This window comes from Numenius arquata, chromosome 9 (genome assembly GCF_964106895.1).
Source record: "Numenius arquata chromosome 9, bNumArq3.hap1.1, whole genome shotgun sequence".
In the NCBI taxonomy this organism is placed as follows: domain Eukaryota; kingdom Metazoa; phylum Chordata; class Aves; order Charadriiformes; family Scolopacidae; genus Numenius; species Numenius arquata.
Window position 1 is genome coordinate 46843323 of NC_133584.1, and position 17753 is coordinate 46861075.

The 17753-nt window shown below is 42.1% G+C and overlaps 1 protein-coding gene across 5 annotated transcripts; it reads right to left on the reverse strand.

Moving 5' to 3' along the window:
- Window positions 1-4483: 4483 nt before the first annotated feature.
- On the reverse strand, window positions 4484-15174 carry E2F6 (E2F transcription factor 6). Of its 5 annotated transcripts, none has more exons than XM_074153153.1 (7): window positions 14765-15174; window positions 12211-12259; window positions 10444-10660; window positions 10002-10160; window positions 8839-8953; window positions 7200-7347; window positions 4484-6467 (listed from the first exon to the last, which is right to left on the reverse strand). In XM_074153153.1, exons 1-7 carry the CDS (start codon window positions 14828-14830, stop codon window positions 6430-6432), a joined length of 792 nt encoding a protein of 263 aa, XP_074009254.1. In that variant the 5' UTR covers window positions 14831-15174; the 3' UTR covers window positions 4484-6429. The 5 variants fall into 5 exon arrangements, with proteins under 5 accessions (XP_074009254.1, XP_074009253.1, XP_074009255.1 ...); XM_074153152.1 differs by having other exon boundaries at window positions 10450-10660; window positions 14756-15080; XM_074153154.1 differs by having other exon boundaries at window positions 10450-10660; window positions 14765-15069.
- Between the last annotated feature and the right edge of the window lie 2579 nt (window positions 15175-17753).

A 17753-nucleotide genomic window follows, 5' to 3' on the forward strand; every position in this document is an offset into this window, starting at 1 on the left:
GTGGGGAAAGGGTTAATCCAATCTCTGATCTTTTTTAAATGTCAGATTATTTAAGATAGAGAGGGAACAATTTTGTCATCGTTGAAAAAAATGCCAGTTATATTGAAGATTAATCAGACGTTTCAGATTTTCCTGTCTCAGAACACAAGATTGATAGGATACCAAAGGAAAAAAAACCCTCTGTATGTAAAATAAACGTAAGGAACATTTATTTGTACATTAGTACATTTTGACATCTCAACTGAAATTGCCAACAAGATGCTAACTTTGTTTGGAACATTGAATGTATTTTGCCATTTAATTTCTTAAAGGACATGCAGTAAAGACCGAGAGCATCAATAAGCCGGCCTGGGGCAGCATCTTTCAAGACAGCAGAGAGCTTTCCGGTGCTGTCTCCAGAGAGGATGGTCTCCTGGGGCACCTGGGAGGACCCAGCACTGACCATGAGGAAGCACCACAAAAGTCCAAGGACCGCTCCTGTTGTTGCCAGGGTTTCCGGGACAAGCATCCCGTGGAGGGCGCTGGGGAAGCTGGTAGGGTCTTAGGAGTTGCTGCAGAGCAGAACTGGTAGGAGTTTGCAGAGGAGATCAAGGCAGTCACCTTTTTTTGCAAACGGTCAAAGCAGAGAGGACTGATTTGTCGGAGGCAGCAAGGTGCCTGGTGACAGCGTGATGTGGCGTTGAAGGGACAAATGGATTTATACGTCAGTAAAACTGCCCCTGGAGGAGAACCCCCACTGAGATTCTCTCTCTATGGAGTCAGAAACTCCAAACCTCATCCTTCCGATAATCATAGTTCTGTATCTCAGTAATTCGTCTGCACTCCCAGCATGACCATTGTGAATCTATTACAACTTCTAAACTGAGTTACCTGTGCAAAATACAGAAGTGTAACAACTCTGTTCCAAGTATAATTTATCCAGCTTTACTTGTGCCTGTTTCGAAGCCACTGTTTGCTGTCAATAAAGCACGTGGCTGAATGACTATTTCTAATTGAATCTTCATTTTGTTAAACTGATCAGAAGCGATGGCGCACCATCCTGATCAGTTTTTGGTTTCAAAGGCGATGAAAAGCTTTTTAAGTGGCATTGGGTGGGATTTTTTTTTTTTGTTTCCCTTTAAAGCTGTATCGTTTTCTCTCCAAATCATAAACGCCTTTTTGCAGACTTCCCTCACTGTCTCACAAAAATAGCTCCCGCTTGTCAATTTAAGAAATGGTCCATTGGCATAAAGCCAGCAGAGGGAGCATAAATGCCTGAGAAGTTTTCAGGCAACATCTATGTAAACAATTATTGTTGTCTTGTTTGCATTTCTAGGCAACAGATCCTGAGAGACACATACGCAGCAATACAGACAATATCTGGACAGCTTTCCAACCCCTTCTGTCCACGCTATAAGAGTCTATATTTTCTCCATGTATGAAGGAACAGCATTTTACAGATTTGGAATAAAAGATACTTTCATGTGGAAGATTCTTGGTTTTAAGAATCTGTGGAAGTGATCATTTAATGTCACGGATTTAAATCCTTTTTAAAAAGAAGTAAGATACTTGAGCCTCAATCTGCAGTAAATTTTGAATACCATCTGGAGTCTTTCAGACTGGAAGAAACACATTATTAATCAATAAATATACAGTAATCCGTGTTTTCCTTTTGTGCTATTGGGTGGCCCAGGGCTGTCAGTGTTTTTGATACTTTCCAAACAAATCAAAACCACTGATCTGTGCATTGAGACTGCCAGCCCGTGTGCCAGCTTTGGCAGCCGAAAGACTGACATTTGTATTTATCCTTTTATTCAGTTCGCCAAGAAAAATCTGCAATTAAGACTTGTTTGAGCTTAAAAAGAAAGGCAATGCTAATGTTTTCACAGCATTTTCATTTTATTTTCAAACATATCACAGAAAGAATCGATGTTGCAGTTCTTGAGGCAAATCTCTGTATTTCCTTCATCAACATTCTCCCAGGATGGGATCATTTTGTATCATTTTAAAGGTGTTTGTTTTCTTTCCAGCTAAATAAGGACACAAATCGATCTCTCCGGCCTCTCCCCGGTTGTGTGTGTTGCTGGGCAGTTAAGGTTGAATCTCTAACACAAGGGGAATTTTTGCAACAAGCAATTGTTTCTTTCACAAAGCTAAAGGATCACCTGCGTTGGTGATGAGAACATTGCTTGGCAAAAAGGTTCTTTGATGATCTGTGAGGAGTAGCGTTATCAAGTAAATCACAGTTCTCTGTTCCTGACTACAAATTCCACGCAACCTGCTTAAATCCTTCCATCGTTCCAGACGCCATGCTAAATTTTACCTCTTGCAGTATTTAGAAGGATGTTTCATACAGGTACCTGCGTCCAAGAACTTTTTGCGTGCTAGTAAAGAAAATAAAAAGGTAGGTAACTGCCTGCAAACAGCCACCGCTGCAAATAATGGAGGGAAATTCCCCTTTGGCTGGTGTTTCCAGATCCAGAATTGTTCTGTTGGAATCCCAGCTGTCTCTCAAATCCTTTGGTGACCCTCAATCTCAGCCAGAAATCTCTATCTTTAGAGCAGTCTGTATCTAGCTTCAACCTTTACCGTCAATGACTGCTATAATAAACACGGGCCCTATAGACCTTGGTTTACTCTTCAGGTTTCCACGTAGTTGCTTCTTAAGTTGTTCTTAAAGGTCTGGGCCCACCTCTCATTTAAAATCGCCTTTAAAACTTTATTATCCAAATAAATTCTGAAATGTTTTTGCCGGACTTTGAACTTTTCTTCTGACAAATAGATAGCTTTTATTTTCATATTTCGAGATAAACTCTTTTAACGTTGAGGTCACAGTTTGTGCCCACAAATGTTCTCCTAGGTTCAGGAGCCAGCCAGCCTCTTAAGAATTTGTGTGCCTTGTAATTAAAACACATGTATTTCACTGAATTTCACTGAATTTTTAGAGTTGGAAGGGACCATAGAGATCATCTAGTCCAACTCCCCTGCCGAAGCAGGATTGCCCAGAGCATGTCAGAGCATGTTACTCAGGACCGCATCCAGGCGGGGCTTGAAAATCTCCAGAGACGGGGACTCCACAACCTCCCTGGGCAGCCTGTTCCAGGGCTCTGTCACCCTCACCGTAAAGAAGTTTCTTCTCATATTTGAGTGGAACCTCCTGTGTTCCAGCTTGTGCCCGTTGCCCCTCGTCCTCTCACTGGCAACCACTGAAAAGAGTCCGGCTCCCTCCTCCTTCAACCCACCCTTCAGATACTTATAAGCATTGATAAGGTCTCCCCTCAGCCTTCTCTTCTCCAGGCTAAAGAGTCCCAGCTCTCTCAGCCTTTCTTCATAAGGGAGATGCTCCAATCCTTGAATCATCCTATATAAAATGGGTTTTCCCTTTCTGAGCTTGCTGAAACTTTACAGCTGATCTGACAGCTTCCTAATTTGCACGAAAAATTTTATCAATTTTTGTTTCATTTTTCACGGCATGCAATTTGGCTGCACGTTAGAGAAGCACCAACTGCTGCCGTAACCTGCATGGGACATTTTTATGGGTATAGATGGGGAAAGAAAAAAAAAAGAAAAAAATATAGTTGCTTAGAAAATGACATCTGCAACGCCAAAATTGCTTGTCTGTCTGGAAAAGAATATCGCATTATCTAAAAGCAGTTCTGGGCAGGATTTGCATTAGAATCTACAAAAGACTGAACGCAAAACTGTTCCAGGAACTTGAATAGCTTCTTGCAGATTTTTAGATTCTTGAAGTTTTCATCTGAAGCGCTAAGTTCTCCTTTTGAAGAAGGATGCCGTGTAGAGGCCTAATAAGAGTCAATAAAGGGCAAATGATGTCCCGAGCTTGTGCCTTTTGAATTTGCTGTTACAACTTGCAGGGTTGCCCCCTGTGGCCCCATCACTTCATGCAGGGCGATGACAGTCATTACCTCATCCACGGATCACGCTGTGAGAAGGTGCCATAAGCCCAGGCGGAGGCGGTGGGTGGCCAGGCAGCACGGCTACAGGCCCTTGGGGAGCCCCACCATCCGACTGCGGTGGGATGAAAGGAAGGGAAGGAACCGCGTACCGGAGACATGGAGACAACCAGGCTCCTCTTTCTCTCCAAGCACCATTAAAATTTCCTGCCAAACATACATACACCTTGGTTTTTTTTTACAAATGAGTACGGCGATCATTCAGTAAACGTCTGCGTGAGAAGCCTCGTGTAGATTTATATAAACCATCCACAGCCAGGTATAATCGATGTCATTTTAGCCTCAACACACTTCTCACAAATGACCGTTGGCAGATCAGAAGTGGAACCAAAAATAGCAGATTCCTGCTGCGGACAAACACGTCAGCAGTCACTCAAGCGCCAGCAGCGTGGAGAGCCCGTACACCCACCATCGCTCCAACACACAAGGGTTTAAAGCCTCCAGTCAGCCCCAGCTGCTGGGGAGCAGCCCCGTGTCCAGCAGGCAGGCCCACTTCCCACTGAAAAACTACAAGGGCTACGGGGACTTTTGAAATCAGTGTAATTTAATTAGCTTTACAAATGAGGCTCTTCACACACAACAAAAGGATCATTCAAAATGAAGGAATTTTCTGTCTTTTAAGTGCTTTCCAAAAGATAATAATTTAAAGCAATCTTCTCTCTTCTTTACAAATTGCATTATTTAAAAAACTGTAATTCACATTTGAAAACTCCGGCGAGTACTCTCCCGTACCAAATAAGGTCTGAACTGGCAACTTGTGCCTTTGTTCCAATCACAGAGTCAGCAAAACCAGGCCATTTTATAATTACAGATCCTGGCTGTTGCTGATGAAGGCATTCAGATGCTCAGCCATTCTTACTGAAGGAAAGACAAAAATGTCATGAGAGCTTTTTAATTTATTAGAGAGTCCTCAAATAGCCGAGGGAAGTGCTTACACATACAAATATGCTGGAAAATGGGCAATATATGGACGCAACAAAAATACTTTCATCTTAATAACCTTTCAGAAAAAAAAAATATCAAGCATTATTATACAAATTGAGTAATGTCCTATCACATTTACCTTTTAAGGGAGCTTGTAACTTGTATTTAAGCTCAGGAACTTTTCCTCAAGTCCAAGTCTAATCTTTTTGGCTGGTCAGTGCACTCAACTCACAGTGAGCCTTGCAGAAAACTGGATTAACTCTCAATCTATATTTAGGTATATTTAAGCTCCTCAGTGTCAACTGCCCCAGCTTATTTGCATTTATTAGTAGAATATAGGGCATTTAATTTCATGGCATCTGTTGAAAACAGCTGTAGAGTTGCTAGTTAATGTTCAGGGGTTTATTAGCTTCGCTGTTCTCACATGGGAGTAGATGGATATTTGCTGATACTGTGTGGTTGGGAAAAAGGGGACTTGGAGTTCCAATTTTAAAACAAACCAACCAACCGGCCATCCCACCCCCTCCCCACACAGAACACTATGAAGTGCGCTTCTCGGTATTGGAGTGAAATGAGCCCAAGTAGGGAATTTGTACAGTAACAGTTAAAACCCAGTCTCAAAATTCTGAAGCTTCACTTTACAGATACTAAAGATGGATGGATACAGATGTAGTTCTAAAGTATTTTACCTATTTTCGCTGTTCACAAAGAATCGGATGTAACGGGACCCACCAGCACCACATAAAATTTTCACATCAGCTTTAGTGTTTGTAGTTACCCAGTGAATTCCAATAAAGACAACCCAACACGTTTCATTAGACTCACCGATTAGACTATTTAATATTTTTATAAGCTTATTTTATTTCTTTGCTGTACAAAGGCAGAAATGCAAACCATCTCAATAAATCTACATCAGTAACTACCTAGACATGATACACATATATACAAGAGCCCAATTATTTAACTTCAGTGTTGATACCATAGTTCATGCAGAGCTGGATGCAAACAATGCAAACAGCATCTACATAGTGTAAGGCATATTTCATCATATTTACATCTAGTTCCTTATAGTGAACGTTTCTGATTGATACACCAGTTTATTCCATTTGTATTCGACAATCCTGCTTAGTAGTAGTGCAGCCTCAGAACTGAAAAGTGCATTTCTTTATTATATACATTCTCGTAAGGATTGGGAATCATTCCAGAAATAGTTGTCAAATCTTCATTTTCCAAAGTAATTCATTGCCTGCATTTTCCATCAATTAAAGTTATTTCATAAGCTAAAAATACCATTTTCACAAAGCTCTGTAGATCACATGCAGTTATGAAAACAAAGCTCCTAAAAGCAACTCCAGGAACTGTCGTCTTCTGACTTGGGAAGATAAGCAATCCTGTGAAAGCACTCGATCAACCCACTGCTGTTTTAAATTTAAAAACACTTTGGAACATTTCAGGTTAGTAAGTCTGCAGATCCAAGCTGCTTTGAAAAAGCTCTGTAACACAGATATTTACATTCTGTATTAGATTTTTGAGTTTTAATTAATCTGTCATCTCATGCGGTTTGTTTTTTTTCTTCCCCCGGAGATCTCACTTTGACAGGAAAGTAAAAAAAAAGGAATACGATTACTGCCACTGTAGGAAATATAATTCAGAGTCATTTCACAAGCAAAATAAAGGAAAAAAAGCACTGAAGATTAAAAAGTCAAGTCTTCCTCTCAACTAGAAAGCAGCAGTACTAAAAATAATTTATCTTTTGTGTTCTGAGCTACAGCAATTCCCGCCACATTTATTTTTAAACCACAACGTCCTGCAGCATTGGATGGGGCTCTTGAGAGACTATAACCCAGCCAATCTTGTTTTAGGAGATCAAAACACTACACCTCCTCTTCTGCCTGCTCGCCCCGAGACAGGACAGTAACAGCAAGAGCAGCACACTCTTGTTTGAAACAGCTTAACTCTCATGACACGAATTTCAGCTGAGCTGCTGGACTCCACAGTGAGGCAGCTGAGAACTGACACACACTGTTCCATCTGGAGAGCCCAGCTCCAACAGGAAACCAGTAACGAGCAGAGGAAGGAGAGGGGTGAGGGAACAAGAGCACAGCGCTATGAGTGCATGTGCCTGGCTCCCTGACCTCCCGCTGTGGAGAGGTAACACAGCAGCACAGACTTCTCTTTCAGGCGTTTCCTATACTCCCACACTTCTTGGCCCACAAACTATGCCCCAAAAAATTATACCTGTACAGTAGTTTTCAACTTTATCAGAATGGTGTTATGGTCTTTAAAACATGTGAGGATAAAAATGTAAATGGAAGGCACTACCTTCATCAGGAGGAACCGACAGCTCAGTTTCAGAAGTGACAGTATCCTTATCTTCAAAAGTTTTGGCACCCGGCTTCTCTTGTTCCACCTCACATAGATACACATCAATGGGTCCTTTTGTGCTCTTCACGTGTACTTTTATGCAATCCTATAAAACAGTGACTTGCACGTAAGCCAAGAAACAAATCTTACACACAACTTATATATTTCTGCACATATTTTAAAGCCAATAGATTAAGAACAAATACAGGAATGATGCAAGTACTTGAAATTGTGTTACTAGCTCTACATAAATTATGACTATTACATAGATTTGTAGGCCAATTATTAAGCACCATTAAGCTAAGAAGGTCTCATTTTTGATGAGCATGCACCTAATGAATCTTTGTTTAGTTTTTTTAACCAACCTTTTGGTATATGTCCAAGATTTACTATACGTTTAGCAAGAGTAACAGAACTTAAAACTTGACAAGTCAATGATTTGTTTTCTGATCCATAGCAAAGCATATACCACCTTTAATAATATGGCAAAGCAACTAAACCATATTAATTTTGCTGCTTTCCTTCAGCAGACACCATCTCGCAAGGCACAGAGCAAATCAAATTTAACGGGCAATGGAGAAAAGATTCTGTTCTCCCTTTTTAAATCCTGCCTTCTTTTGCTTCAGGAAGCCTCTGAAATCTTGTATTTTTCATTTCCACAGGATGAGCGCCAGCTCCTTTTACCAGTGAAACCACTGGAAATCTATGCAGTGGATCCAAGAATCTGGTTCTATTGATTCATATCTCCTTTTCCTACACTATTCCCTTTCTGTGCACGCAGCAAGGCAAAATTTGATTGCCACACAATTATGAACATTATAAAAATGCAAACGGAAAATGGAATTAAAGCTCCATTTGTTACCTTAAGCTTACTTCCAGTATTTCCCTTCTTTCACAGCACTACGTTAAACACTGGGTTCCCAGTGTACAGGCCGCAGTGCAGGTGCGGAGTGACTGGGAGCAGAGGGCAAAGCTATGGCTCTTCTGAATGAACTGAATGAGAGGATGCATCAAGTGAGGACAGGGCACAGGCCCCCACCTCCATGAAAAATCCATCTTGACATGATCTACTGGAGTGCCAAAACTTTGTCAACCAACTGTGCAATTCATAGTTTAATATTATAGTAACAATAGCTGTCTACTCATTAAGCAGTAAGACAGCATTTACATGCTGTTAAGATCATTATCAAATCATGCTTACTGCTTTGTTTAGTTAGATTTACAGTTTTTGTACATTTCCATATACAAACAATAACTCCTCTTCAGAAGTTTCATTATGCTAGTAATTGTCAAACAAACTGATAATGGAAATAAGTAACACTTATTAGAGCTATTCCGTTCTCTCTAGCAAAACCAAATAACTAAAGCTCAGACATGTTTATTTTTTAACAGTTTAGGAAAACAAAACAAAAAAACCCACAGAAAATAAGTGTCTTAGACTATTATCCCTACAGCATTGTTTAGTGGGACATAAGAACAATAAATCACCAATATTTGCTATACATGACAAAGAAACTGGAAGTCAATTACTGATTGCTGCTGCAAAATAAAATTTGAGAACTTTTGTTCCCTTAAGACAGAAACATATAAAACTTACTTCTTTAGGAATTGGTATTTCCAATTTGGTTTCCTCTGGAGCCTTGATTGCAATCACAATCTGTTCTTGAAATGCCTGAATGCTACGGATATCTTGGTATGTCACATAAGCTAGTGTATACATTGGTCAAGGATTCTGTAAAGTAATTTGCTAATGGGCAGAAGCAAAGAGTATGATGTTAAGATACACTAAAGCAGAATTTAAAAGTCATAAATAGTTCAGCTGAGGTTACTTTAATACTAGCTTTGTAAAATTAAGTATTAGCTAACGAGGAAAAACTTTTTTCTTTATTTCTAGGAAGGAAAAAGCTTTAAGAAAAGAATAAAGATATTCAGTATTAAAAAAACACATTTAAAAACATGTAACAAATGGTTTTCACAGATTCTGCCATAAGTCTACAAACCAGAGGGAATGTTGCCCTTGAGAAAATATTTATTTGTTTTGCAATAACTATGCACATAATTTAATGGAAAACTATGGAATTATTTTCTTAACCAGAACAGGAAAGGTTCAATGAAAAGTTTTCCTGTTATCATACAGAAAATGGGCCTGTTTCATTTAAGCACAGACCTTATCGTTCTGCCAGACAAGGGAGCCAAATAATATTTTATCGTAACCCAAAGCCAAAATCCAATGTTTTTGTCATATTAAAAAAAAAAATTCCTTTTCTGTTATCAGAGCCCATCTGAAAGATAAGACTGCACTGGAACCTCTCCCAAGAGGGAGAACAGTATTAGGATACAACCAACGTACCAGTGTCTCGTCTCGGCAACAAGCCACTGCGACTGTTTTGGGTCCTCTTTCCCATCTCACTAAGGAACTCAATCTCAAGTCAAGACCTGCCCCTGAGACAACTTGACTCTATAAGGGAGAGAACAAGGTGATGGTCAGGATACTAAGACTATTGCCCCATTCCATTCTTCTGCAGTGGAAAGCTCACACAAGAAGTAGCCCTCTGAGAACAGGCTAGACTGCAGGTAATACTGGAAAGCATGGCACATGACTAGTATATACCAATATAAAATAACCAGTAAGTTTCCTATTATAAAACTCATTATCAAGTATTACTGCATACCTGTCCTATCAGCCTACACCTATTAGTAGATAAGTAAGTACTTGCAACCAAAACCATGTGTTAGAGTAATGCAAGAGTTAAAGGATATTTTGCATTTTCTTTGTCTTCTGTTAGTTCAAATAACTGATGAGCACAATCCTTGATTAATTCATCCAGAGCTTCTTCCATGGCTGACAAGTCAGAAAGTTCATCTTTAAGGTTTTGCTGTTCTGATGCTTTTCCAAAGACTTGGTCACGATTAGAACCTCTAGAAGAATATGAAAGTTGTCTAGTATGTTCATATGAGTAAGAGCCTGTTTGTTGAACAGAAAGTATGCTAACAGAAAACATCAAGGAACTCTGGTATCCTTTACTCTGCTGAAATACACTTCATGCACTTGATACTTGCCTAAGGATACAGAAGAACTTCAAATATTTTTACCTATTAAAAGTAATTCAATGTACTTAGAAATACTCTTAAAATCATAAATGTAACTCAAAGTTGTTGGGTTTCATTGTTTCAGAAATTAGAAGTTTCAAAGCCAACTCACACCCACTGGATAAGATTCTTAGATCTCTTCTGAATTAAGTGGATTCCATCCAACACGTTGGTGATGTCATACACTCTTCGTTTTCGTACTCCAAGCATTGTTGCTACTTCATTTAAATCAAGGACACCGTCTGGAGCTCTTTTGACAAGATCCATGAATTTTCGGGTCAAATAAACCAAGGATGCATCAAATCGAGGCTTTTTGACTTTCAGAGTTCCTGTAAAGTTTTCATAGAACATTTAGGGTAAAGTACTACAAGAGTATGAAGTGTTCCTTACAAAAAGGAACAGTGATAAAGTAGCAATGAAGACAGAAGTCTAAAAATACTGTCATTATTAACACTGACATTGCAATGGTATTATATAAAGTCTATTAACTGCATATACCTTCATTTGATTACAGTGATTGTATCTTAACAGCAAACGTCTATCTTCATGCTTTCAACGTCCGTTACTTTAGACTGCTAGTATGGACATTAAGAGTTGTGAAACTATGTTCTGTAGGACATAAGCTTGTAGTACTCAATGAATAACAAGGAAACCTTCAGTTAACTACAGACAGTGAGTGTCAGGGCACTGCCAGAGAACTGCAGCTCTATCATCTGCTTCATGACACTGTTAAAATGTTTTTTCACACCCTTTTGGCCCAGATTAACCAGTAGATCTCTCAGATAACATTCAGGCATGGTTCAGGAGCTAGCCTGGTTTCAGGGACTGTTTCAGGCTGGAGGTGACCAATCTGTTCTGTAGCCCAAGAACTTACTATACAGACAAACTCTGGCTGTACTATTTGGCTCCAGGGCAAAAGAACTGGCGATGCCCTTGTTTAATTTACTAATGCAACAAAGATCCACAGACACGAGGACACCACAGGTTTAAGAGAGATCCCTATTCTATGAGTATCCATTGCTAGCATATTCGCAGAAACAGCAGCAAAGTTACTGGCGAACGACCTGTTTAACTTTGGATTATTTATGTATGCATGAAGCATAAAAAGTATGTATTTTTTAAAGCACGAAAAGGACATGGTACACATGCATGCATCTGATGCTAAAGCCGATGACAGACTGTCAAATCCTGCTGTTACTTGTCTTTTTAAATACTTGGTTTGCTTTGCAGGAGAATCTGGTCAAACTGTGTCACTAAGTAATATTCCAGCCTCATGCTCCATGAGAACATGTGTACATGTGTGCTCGTGCACATGGGTGCACGTGTTAGGAAACTTCCCTAGGAAACACTCTACTTCCAACTTCGGTATTTTTCCCGGGATGAATGAGACATGAACTTTTACTCACAATATGTAACGCCCATTCCATGGCTGCAAGTTTTTGTACTTTTTAAGAGGAAGTGACAGGTTCAACACCTCAGCTGTGGACTGTGTTACTGTGAGATGTGTGAGACTATTCAAAGGGTGAGAAAAACAAAAAAACAATTCAAGTTCACTGAAGCTTGTATTCACATTTGTTAGTACCAGCTGAAAACCAATGTTTGCTAGCACAATGTTCCAGTTTTCTCTAACTCACTTTTCCCATAAGTTATTTTCTTTATAGCACTGGGGAGGTATACTTGCAGCAGATTTAAAAAGGAAAAACAGTGAAGAATGCTTTGCTTCATATCTGTTATTTTCTTTAGCGTACAGCATTCCTCCTGTTCTCCCTAGATCAGACACACAACAGTTTCTCATTTGTTTACAGCATGTACTCAGCATTGTAAAAACAGCATGAAACACTTGAAGAATGATCTTCACACACGGAACACAGCAACTTACTTCTCACAAACTGTACGTCATTGTCCACATTCAGGTTGATCATTGGTGGCTGGGGAAAAAACAACAAAAACATAACTGACAAACTGTTATCTAGCCAGGAAGCTTCTCCAAAAGAAATCCCCAAATCAACTCTAGATGCTACAGCCATCAGAGTGCTGACAACTCAACAGATATTACAGTGGAGGAGTGTCACTGTACAGAAGGGATACATGCTCATTAATTCCTGTCAGGTTTCTGACCTTTATCTCAGAACACCTCCCCCTGTCTTGGAAAGCAGGACACACCAAACTCCCTAACGCTCAGGCAATGATCAGAACACAAATAGATACCTGTATAAACGCTGCAAATACAAGCTTCAACTATTCCATGCAACAGCTCACATACAGAAAATACACTGCTATTATACAGCATTGCAATTATTTTGTAGCAGACTTCCCGACTGGCAGCAGACTCCGCTCCGGTCAAGAAACTGACACGATGAGCCTGAAAAGATATTTCATTCCATCCCTCACTCCAATTTAACAAAATGAGTATTTTCAAGTCTCTTTCCAGTTGAAAGAGACCCGAGAAAGTCTCTGGTCCTTCGGCTTTCTTGGTTGAAGTTTGAGGTGTCTGATGACCCACTCCTCCAGCCTACTCCTACCTGTCTGTGTCACTTTTCCCAGCTATAAACATCATGAGGGTGCATCCCACATCCTCCTCCTATCAACAGGACAGGTCCCATGATAGACTCCTCAGGAACTCCACTTGTAATCCACTTTCGGGTCAAGTCTGAACAACTAACCACTCTGACAATTCAGCCAGTTTTTTTACTCATCTAGTAGTTTACATCTCAACTCAAAGAGGAGGATGCTGCAGGAGATTGTTTCAAAAGTCCTCATCTAGTAATTTCATCACCAAAGGTAATCAGTTTGCAAGTATAGTTATGTTGGCTATTCCCAATCACCTCCATCATGTGCCTAGAAATAGCTTCCAAGAGAGCTTGCTTCATGATTTTTCCCAAGGGACTGTAGTAAGGCTGACTAAGCTGTCAACCTCATAAAGATGGTAAGTGAGCAGCAATCTTACAGTGACATCAGCCAGCACTTTCAGGATGTACCCCAAGTGGGTCCTATGGACTTGTATGGGTTGAGATGTCTCAAGAGATCCCTAGCTTGACTCTTTTTCATTGCTGGTTGCTCCTCTCCTTGAATCTTGTCCTAGACACAAAGCCTAGGGGACATCAGTTCTGAAGGCCTGTGAAAGAAGGCTGAGTACTTCAGCCTTATCTGCATCTGCTATTCCTAAATCACCTGCCCCATTTAGCACCAGGTTCACACTTCCCCTTTCACCACTAATGTAGCAGTAAAAGTTTTTCTTGTCGCCCTTGATATTCCTTGCTAGTTTCAACACTAGAACTTTGGCTTTCCTAGCACCATATCTACATGTCCGGGCAATGTTTTTCATCACTCTGCTTTATAGCTTGTCCTTGCTTCCACTTCCTGCACATGTTCTTTCTGTACCCCACCCCAGAGTGCAGGCATAGCTATACCCATCTCTCAACACATTTACCTGTTTTAATAAGTGTCAGGATGGAATGTTCCTGTGCTTGTACGATGTCCTTATAGACCGTCACCTCTTCAGCTCCTCCAACTTCCAAAGTTGCCTCCCTCAAAATCTCAGCTACCTGTCACCCAAACAAACTGGAATCCTGAAGCCTGAATAAACTGCAGTCCAGGTTCTGTACTCTGCTACTTGCCTTCCTCACTACACCCAGGGTCTTGAACTCCACTATTCCATGGCCATTATATCCAAGGCTCCTAATGATTACCATATCCTTGACTTCCCTGTTTACGAGAAGCAGATTCAAGAAAGCATCAGCCTTGGTTGACTCATCTAAACACCTACATAAGAAGCTGTATCCAACACCCTTTGTTTCTTACAATTGTTATTTCCAATAAGAAATTTCCAATTACCACTGTAAAACCATATCTAAAATTTTTCATGACTTTAAGGCAATCCTACCAGGTAACATTTAGCCTAACAGTCAAGGTTAATAAAAATAAGCATTTTTAAAAAGCACCACAGATTTAGAAGTAGGCCTGATTTGTGTTAACTACCTCACAATATTACTACAAGTAGCAGTGGAAGCTGCATGTAAGATTACCTGAACACGACAGATGTTCAGAGAAAAATAAAATACACAATTTAGTTTGTTTTTCTCAAACACAGCTACAGCCTATTTAACTCGATTAATAGGCTATAGGTGACACAGCTAAGAAAATCATCCCTTTGCACGATGACTAACATCACTACATTCTCTTTTCCCGCGCAGCCTGCTAAAACGCGATGGAGGAAGGATGCATCGCAACGCCCCTTTCGCGCACCGCTCCGGCTAGGCCTGCCACATCTTTCCCAGCCGAGGATCTACTGCCGGACAGGCGTGAGGAACGACTTCGGAGAATCTCCCCGGAACCTCCGGCGGTGGGAGGAAAGCGCTGCGGAGCCGCCCCGCCCCTCCCCATTCGCGAGCAGCACCTCCCTCCCTTCCCCGCCCGCCGTATACCTCACTCACACGCAGGGTGTCCGGCCGCAGCGGCCTCAGATGCTCCCACTGGGCAGGGTTGGCCGGGTTGGCCATATTTGCCCGGCCCCTCCTCCTCCCTCCGGCCGCGGCCTAGCGCGACGGGAGGCCTCTCCCGCCCTGTGGCGAGGCGGCGGAGGGCGGGCAGGCGCTCAGAGGCCTTCACGGCGAGCCTGCGTGGGAAGAAGGCGCCGCCATCCCCACCCCACCTCCGGGAGGAGGGGGCGGCCGGGCCCTCCCGCCCTCACCGCAGCCCTTTATGGCGGCCTCTCCCCTTCCCTTTTCCCTTTCCCTTCCCCTTCCCCCCGCGACGGTTGGGCGGAAGAGCGGAAGCCCCGCCCCTCCCCGGCACGGCGCGAGGAAGGTGACGACAACGAACGTCCGACACCCCCCCCGCCCCCGGAACGTCCGGCCGCCCCCCTTACCCAGCGGGCCCTGCGGCGCGCTCGTGCCGCCGGCGCCCCGCCCAGCCCGCGCTTCTCGCCTTGTCAGCGGGCGCTGAGGGGCGGGCAGGGGGCCAGTGCCTGAGCGCGGCCGGCGGGAGGGTGTTTCCTCAGGAGAGTCCTCCCCGCTGAACCCGGGAGGAAGGAGACTTCGGGGGTCGCCTGGATTGGCGCTTGGGGGTGTTGGTTAATGAGAAGCTCAACATGAGCCGGCAATGTGCGCTCGTCAGCCCAGAAAGCCAACCACATCCTGGGCTGCATCAAATGAAGCGTGGCCAGCAGGTCGAGGGAGGTGATTCTGCCCCTCTACTCTGCTCTGGTGAGACCCCGCCTGGAGTACTGGGGCCCCAACACAGTTGGAATGGGTCCAGAGGAGGGCCATGAAGATGATCAGAGGGCTGGAGTATCTGTCCTATGAAGACAAGCTGAGAGAGTTGGGGTTGTTCAGCCTGGAGAAGAGAAGGCTCTGGGGAGACCTAGCCCCTTCCAGTACCTAAAGGGGACCTACAGGGAAGATGGGTTGGAACTTGATGATCTTTAAGGTCCCTTTGAACTCTAACCATTCTATGATTCTATGATAGGACGAGGGGTAATGGTTTTAAATTGGAAGAGGGGAGATTTAGATTAGATATTAGGAAGACACTTTTTACTGTGAGGGTGGTGAGGCACTGAAACGGGTTGCCCAGAGAAGCTGTGGATGCCCCATCCCTGGAGGTGTTCAAGGCCAGGCTGGATGGGGCTTTGAGCAAACAAGTCTAGTGGTGGATGTCCCTGTTCATGCAGGGGGATTGGAACTGGATAATCTTTAAGGTCCCTTCCAGCTCCAACCAGTCTATGATTCTATAATTTCCTCCACTCTCATCACCCTCACAGAGCAGCAGCGAAAAGGATTTGCTCACCCCCTTTCTTCCTCCTTGTCCTGTCAGTGGGGTGCAGCCGGCAAGGGGAGCTCCCTTAAGCATGATAGTGGGCTAAAACGGAGAAGTTTTCATCACTTTGGTGAAGGGAGGGGAGGTTTTCCTTCCCTCAATGTACAGCATGAGCATGGAGAGAGTGCCCTGCCCAAGCACCATCATGTAAATAGGTGGGAGAATAATTAATATTGCTTTCTTGCCAAGTAATCTGATTCTGTCATGGCTTGCTAGTATGAGAAGGCCAAAGCTGTGTCTGTCACTCACTGCAGAGACAAGTGTCCCATGCCCATGTCAAGGATAAGTTAATGATGAGAGGTTGGTGGGTGAAGGGTTAGGTATGTTCCTCTAGGGCCAGAGAGGAGCCAACAAATGTGGCTTGTCTGAACTAAATCTGTCCATTTACCCCACAGCAAAAGGTCCCAGATCCTTTCCCAAATTCCAACTCCAACTCCTTTCTTTCAGACTTCTGATAACCTTTGACAAGCATTAACTGTTGTTGCCTTGCTCATTTGTCAGCCTCAGCAGTAATCTCCAAATTTCTGATTTAGTAGGTAACTTCTGTTTGTCTGACAAAAATATTTGACACAACACTTTGTTAAATTGGTGGTTCTTTATGGCAGTTAACTCCTCTACCACTCCTTACCACAGATAAGTCTCTCATAGAGTTCTTTGGCTTAAAGAATTTGTGAACTATTTTGCTTCCCCCACCTACACGTTAGTGAAATTTCCAGTCACTTCCCTTCTCTGCCCTCAGGGCAGGTGCTCTGGAGAAATATGAATTTCATTGGACATTGTGTAAAACTTCCATTCTAGCATGAGGAATTTAAAGCCATGAAGAACTTAATTAATCTTCTAATATGCCAGACTGGACAGGTCAAATAACACTCTATAATCTTGAAAAAATACTGAATTTTTAATTTACTAGCTGTTTCATATCCCTTTAGGTTAGATGTTCCTTTGGAGTACCTTATGTCACCATTGATACATCAGATGCTTTGACAGGAGATGGAGTTTTCTTCATAATAACCAATTTTCAGTCAATTACTTGCATGCTCCTCAAGAGCGTGATGTCTGTGTGTCAGGAGACATGAAGTCTTGAGTTGTGCAGTGTCAGTATTCTTAGACTGCTGCAGATGCAAAAGGTTTTCCTGTCATAGAAACAACACATCACTGGAATGTAAAAAATGCTCATTTTTTTATGGGCAACATGATCCTTGCTAACTACTCCATGGTGATAAATGTAGTCCCATAAGGAACTAATATTTGTCTCTCTTTGTTATACTATTAACTGTTACACTCTTACTTAAAATTGTAATCACAGATTGTATAAACCCACTGTGATAAAGCAGGTTTTTTCCAGCTGGAACAGCAAAACGGTTTGGAATAGATGTGTTGGGCTGCCTTTGTTTGGGGTGAAGTAAGGAATGTACCATTCAGTGTGAAAATCATTGAATAGGATTTTGATGATTGTTGGGTAAGATATTTGGAGGGAGGCTAACAACTCATGATTTGAGGATTAGGATACGTGATTTTCTGTATTAACCCACGTGGAAAACATTGCATCAACGTTTAACTATGCTGTTGTTCTAGCCAGTCATAAGATCAAATTCTGTTGTTCCTGTG

Excerpts from the sequence above, each read along its gene's own strand:
- E2F6 (XM_074153151.1), bottom strand. The coding sequence starts at position 14,830 with ATGGCCAACCCGGCCAACCCTGCCCAGTGGGAGCATCTGAGGCCGCTG. Across the intron at positions 10,161-10,443 it reads AAGAATCTTATCCAGTGGGT|AGGTTCTAATCGTGACCAAG; the intron begins GTGAGTTGGCTT and ends ATATTCTTCTAG. Across the intron at positions 7,348-8,838 it reads AAATACCAATTCCTAAAGAA|GATTGCATAAAAGTACACGT; the intron begins GTAAGTTTTATA and ends ACTGTTTTATAG.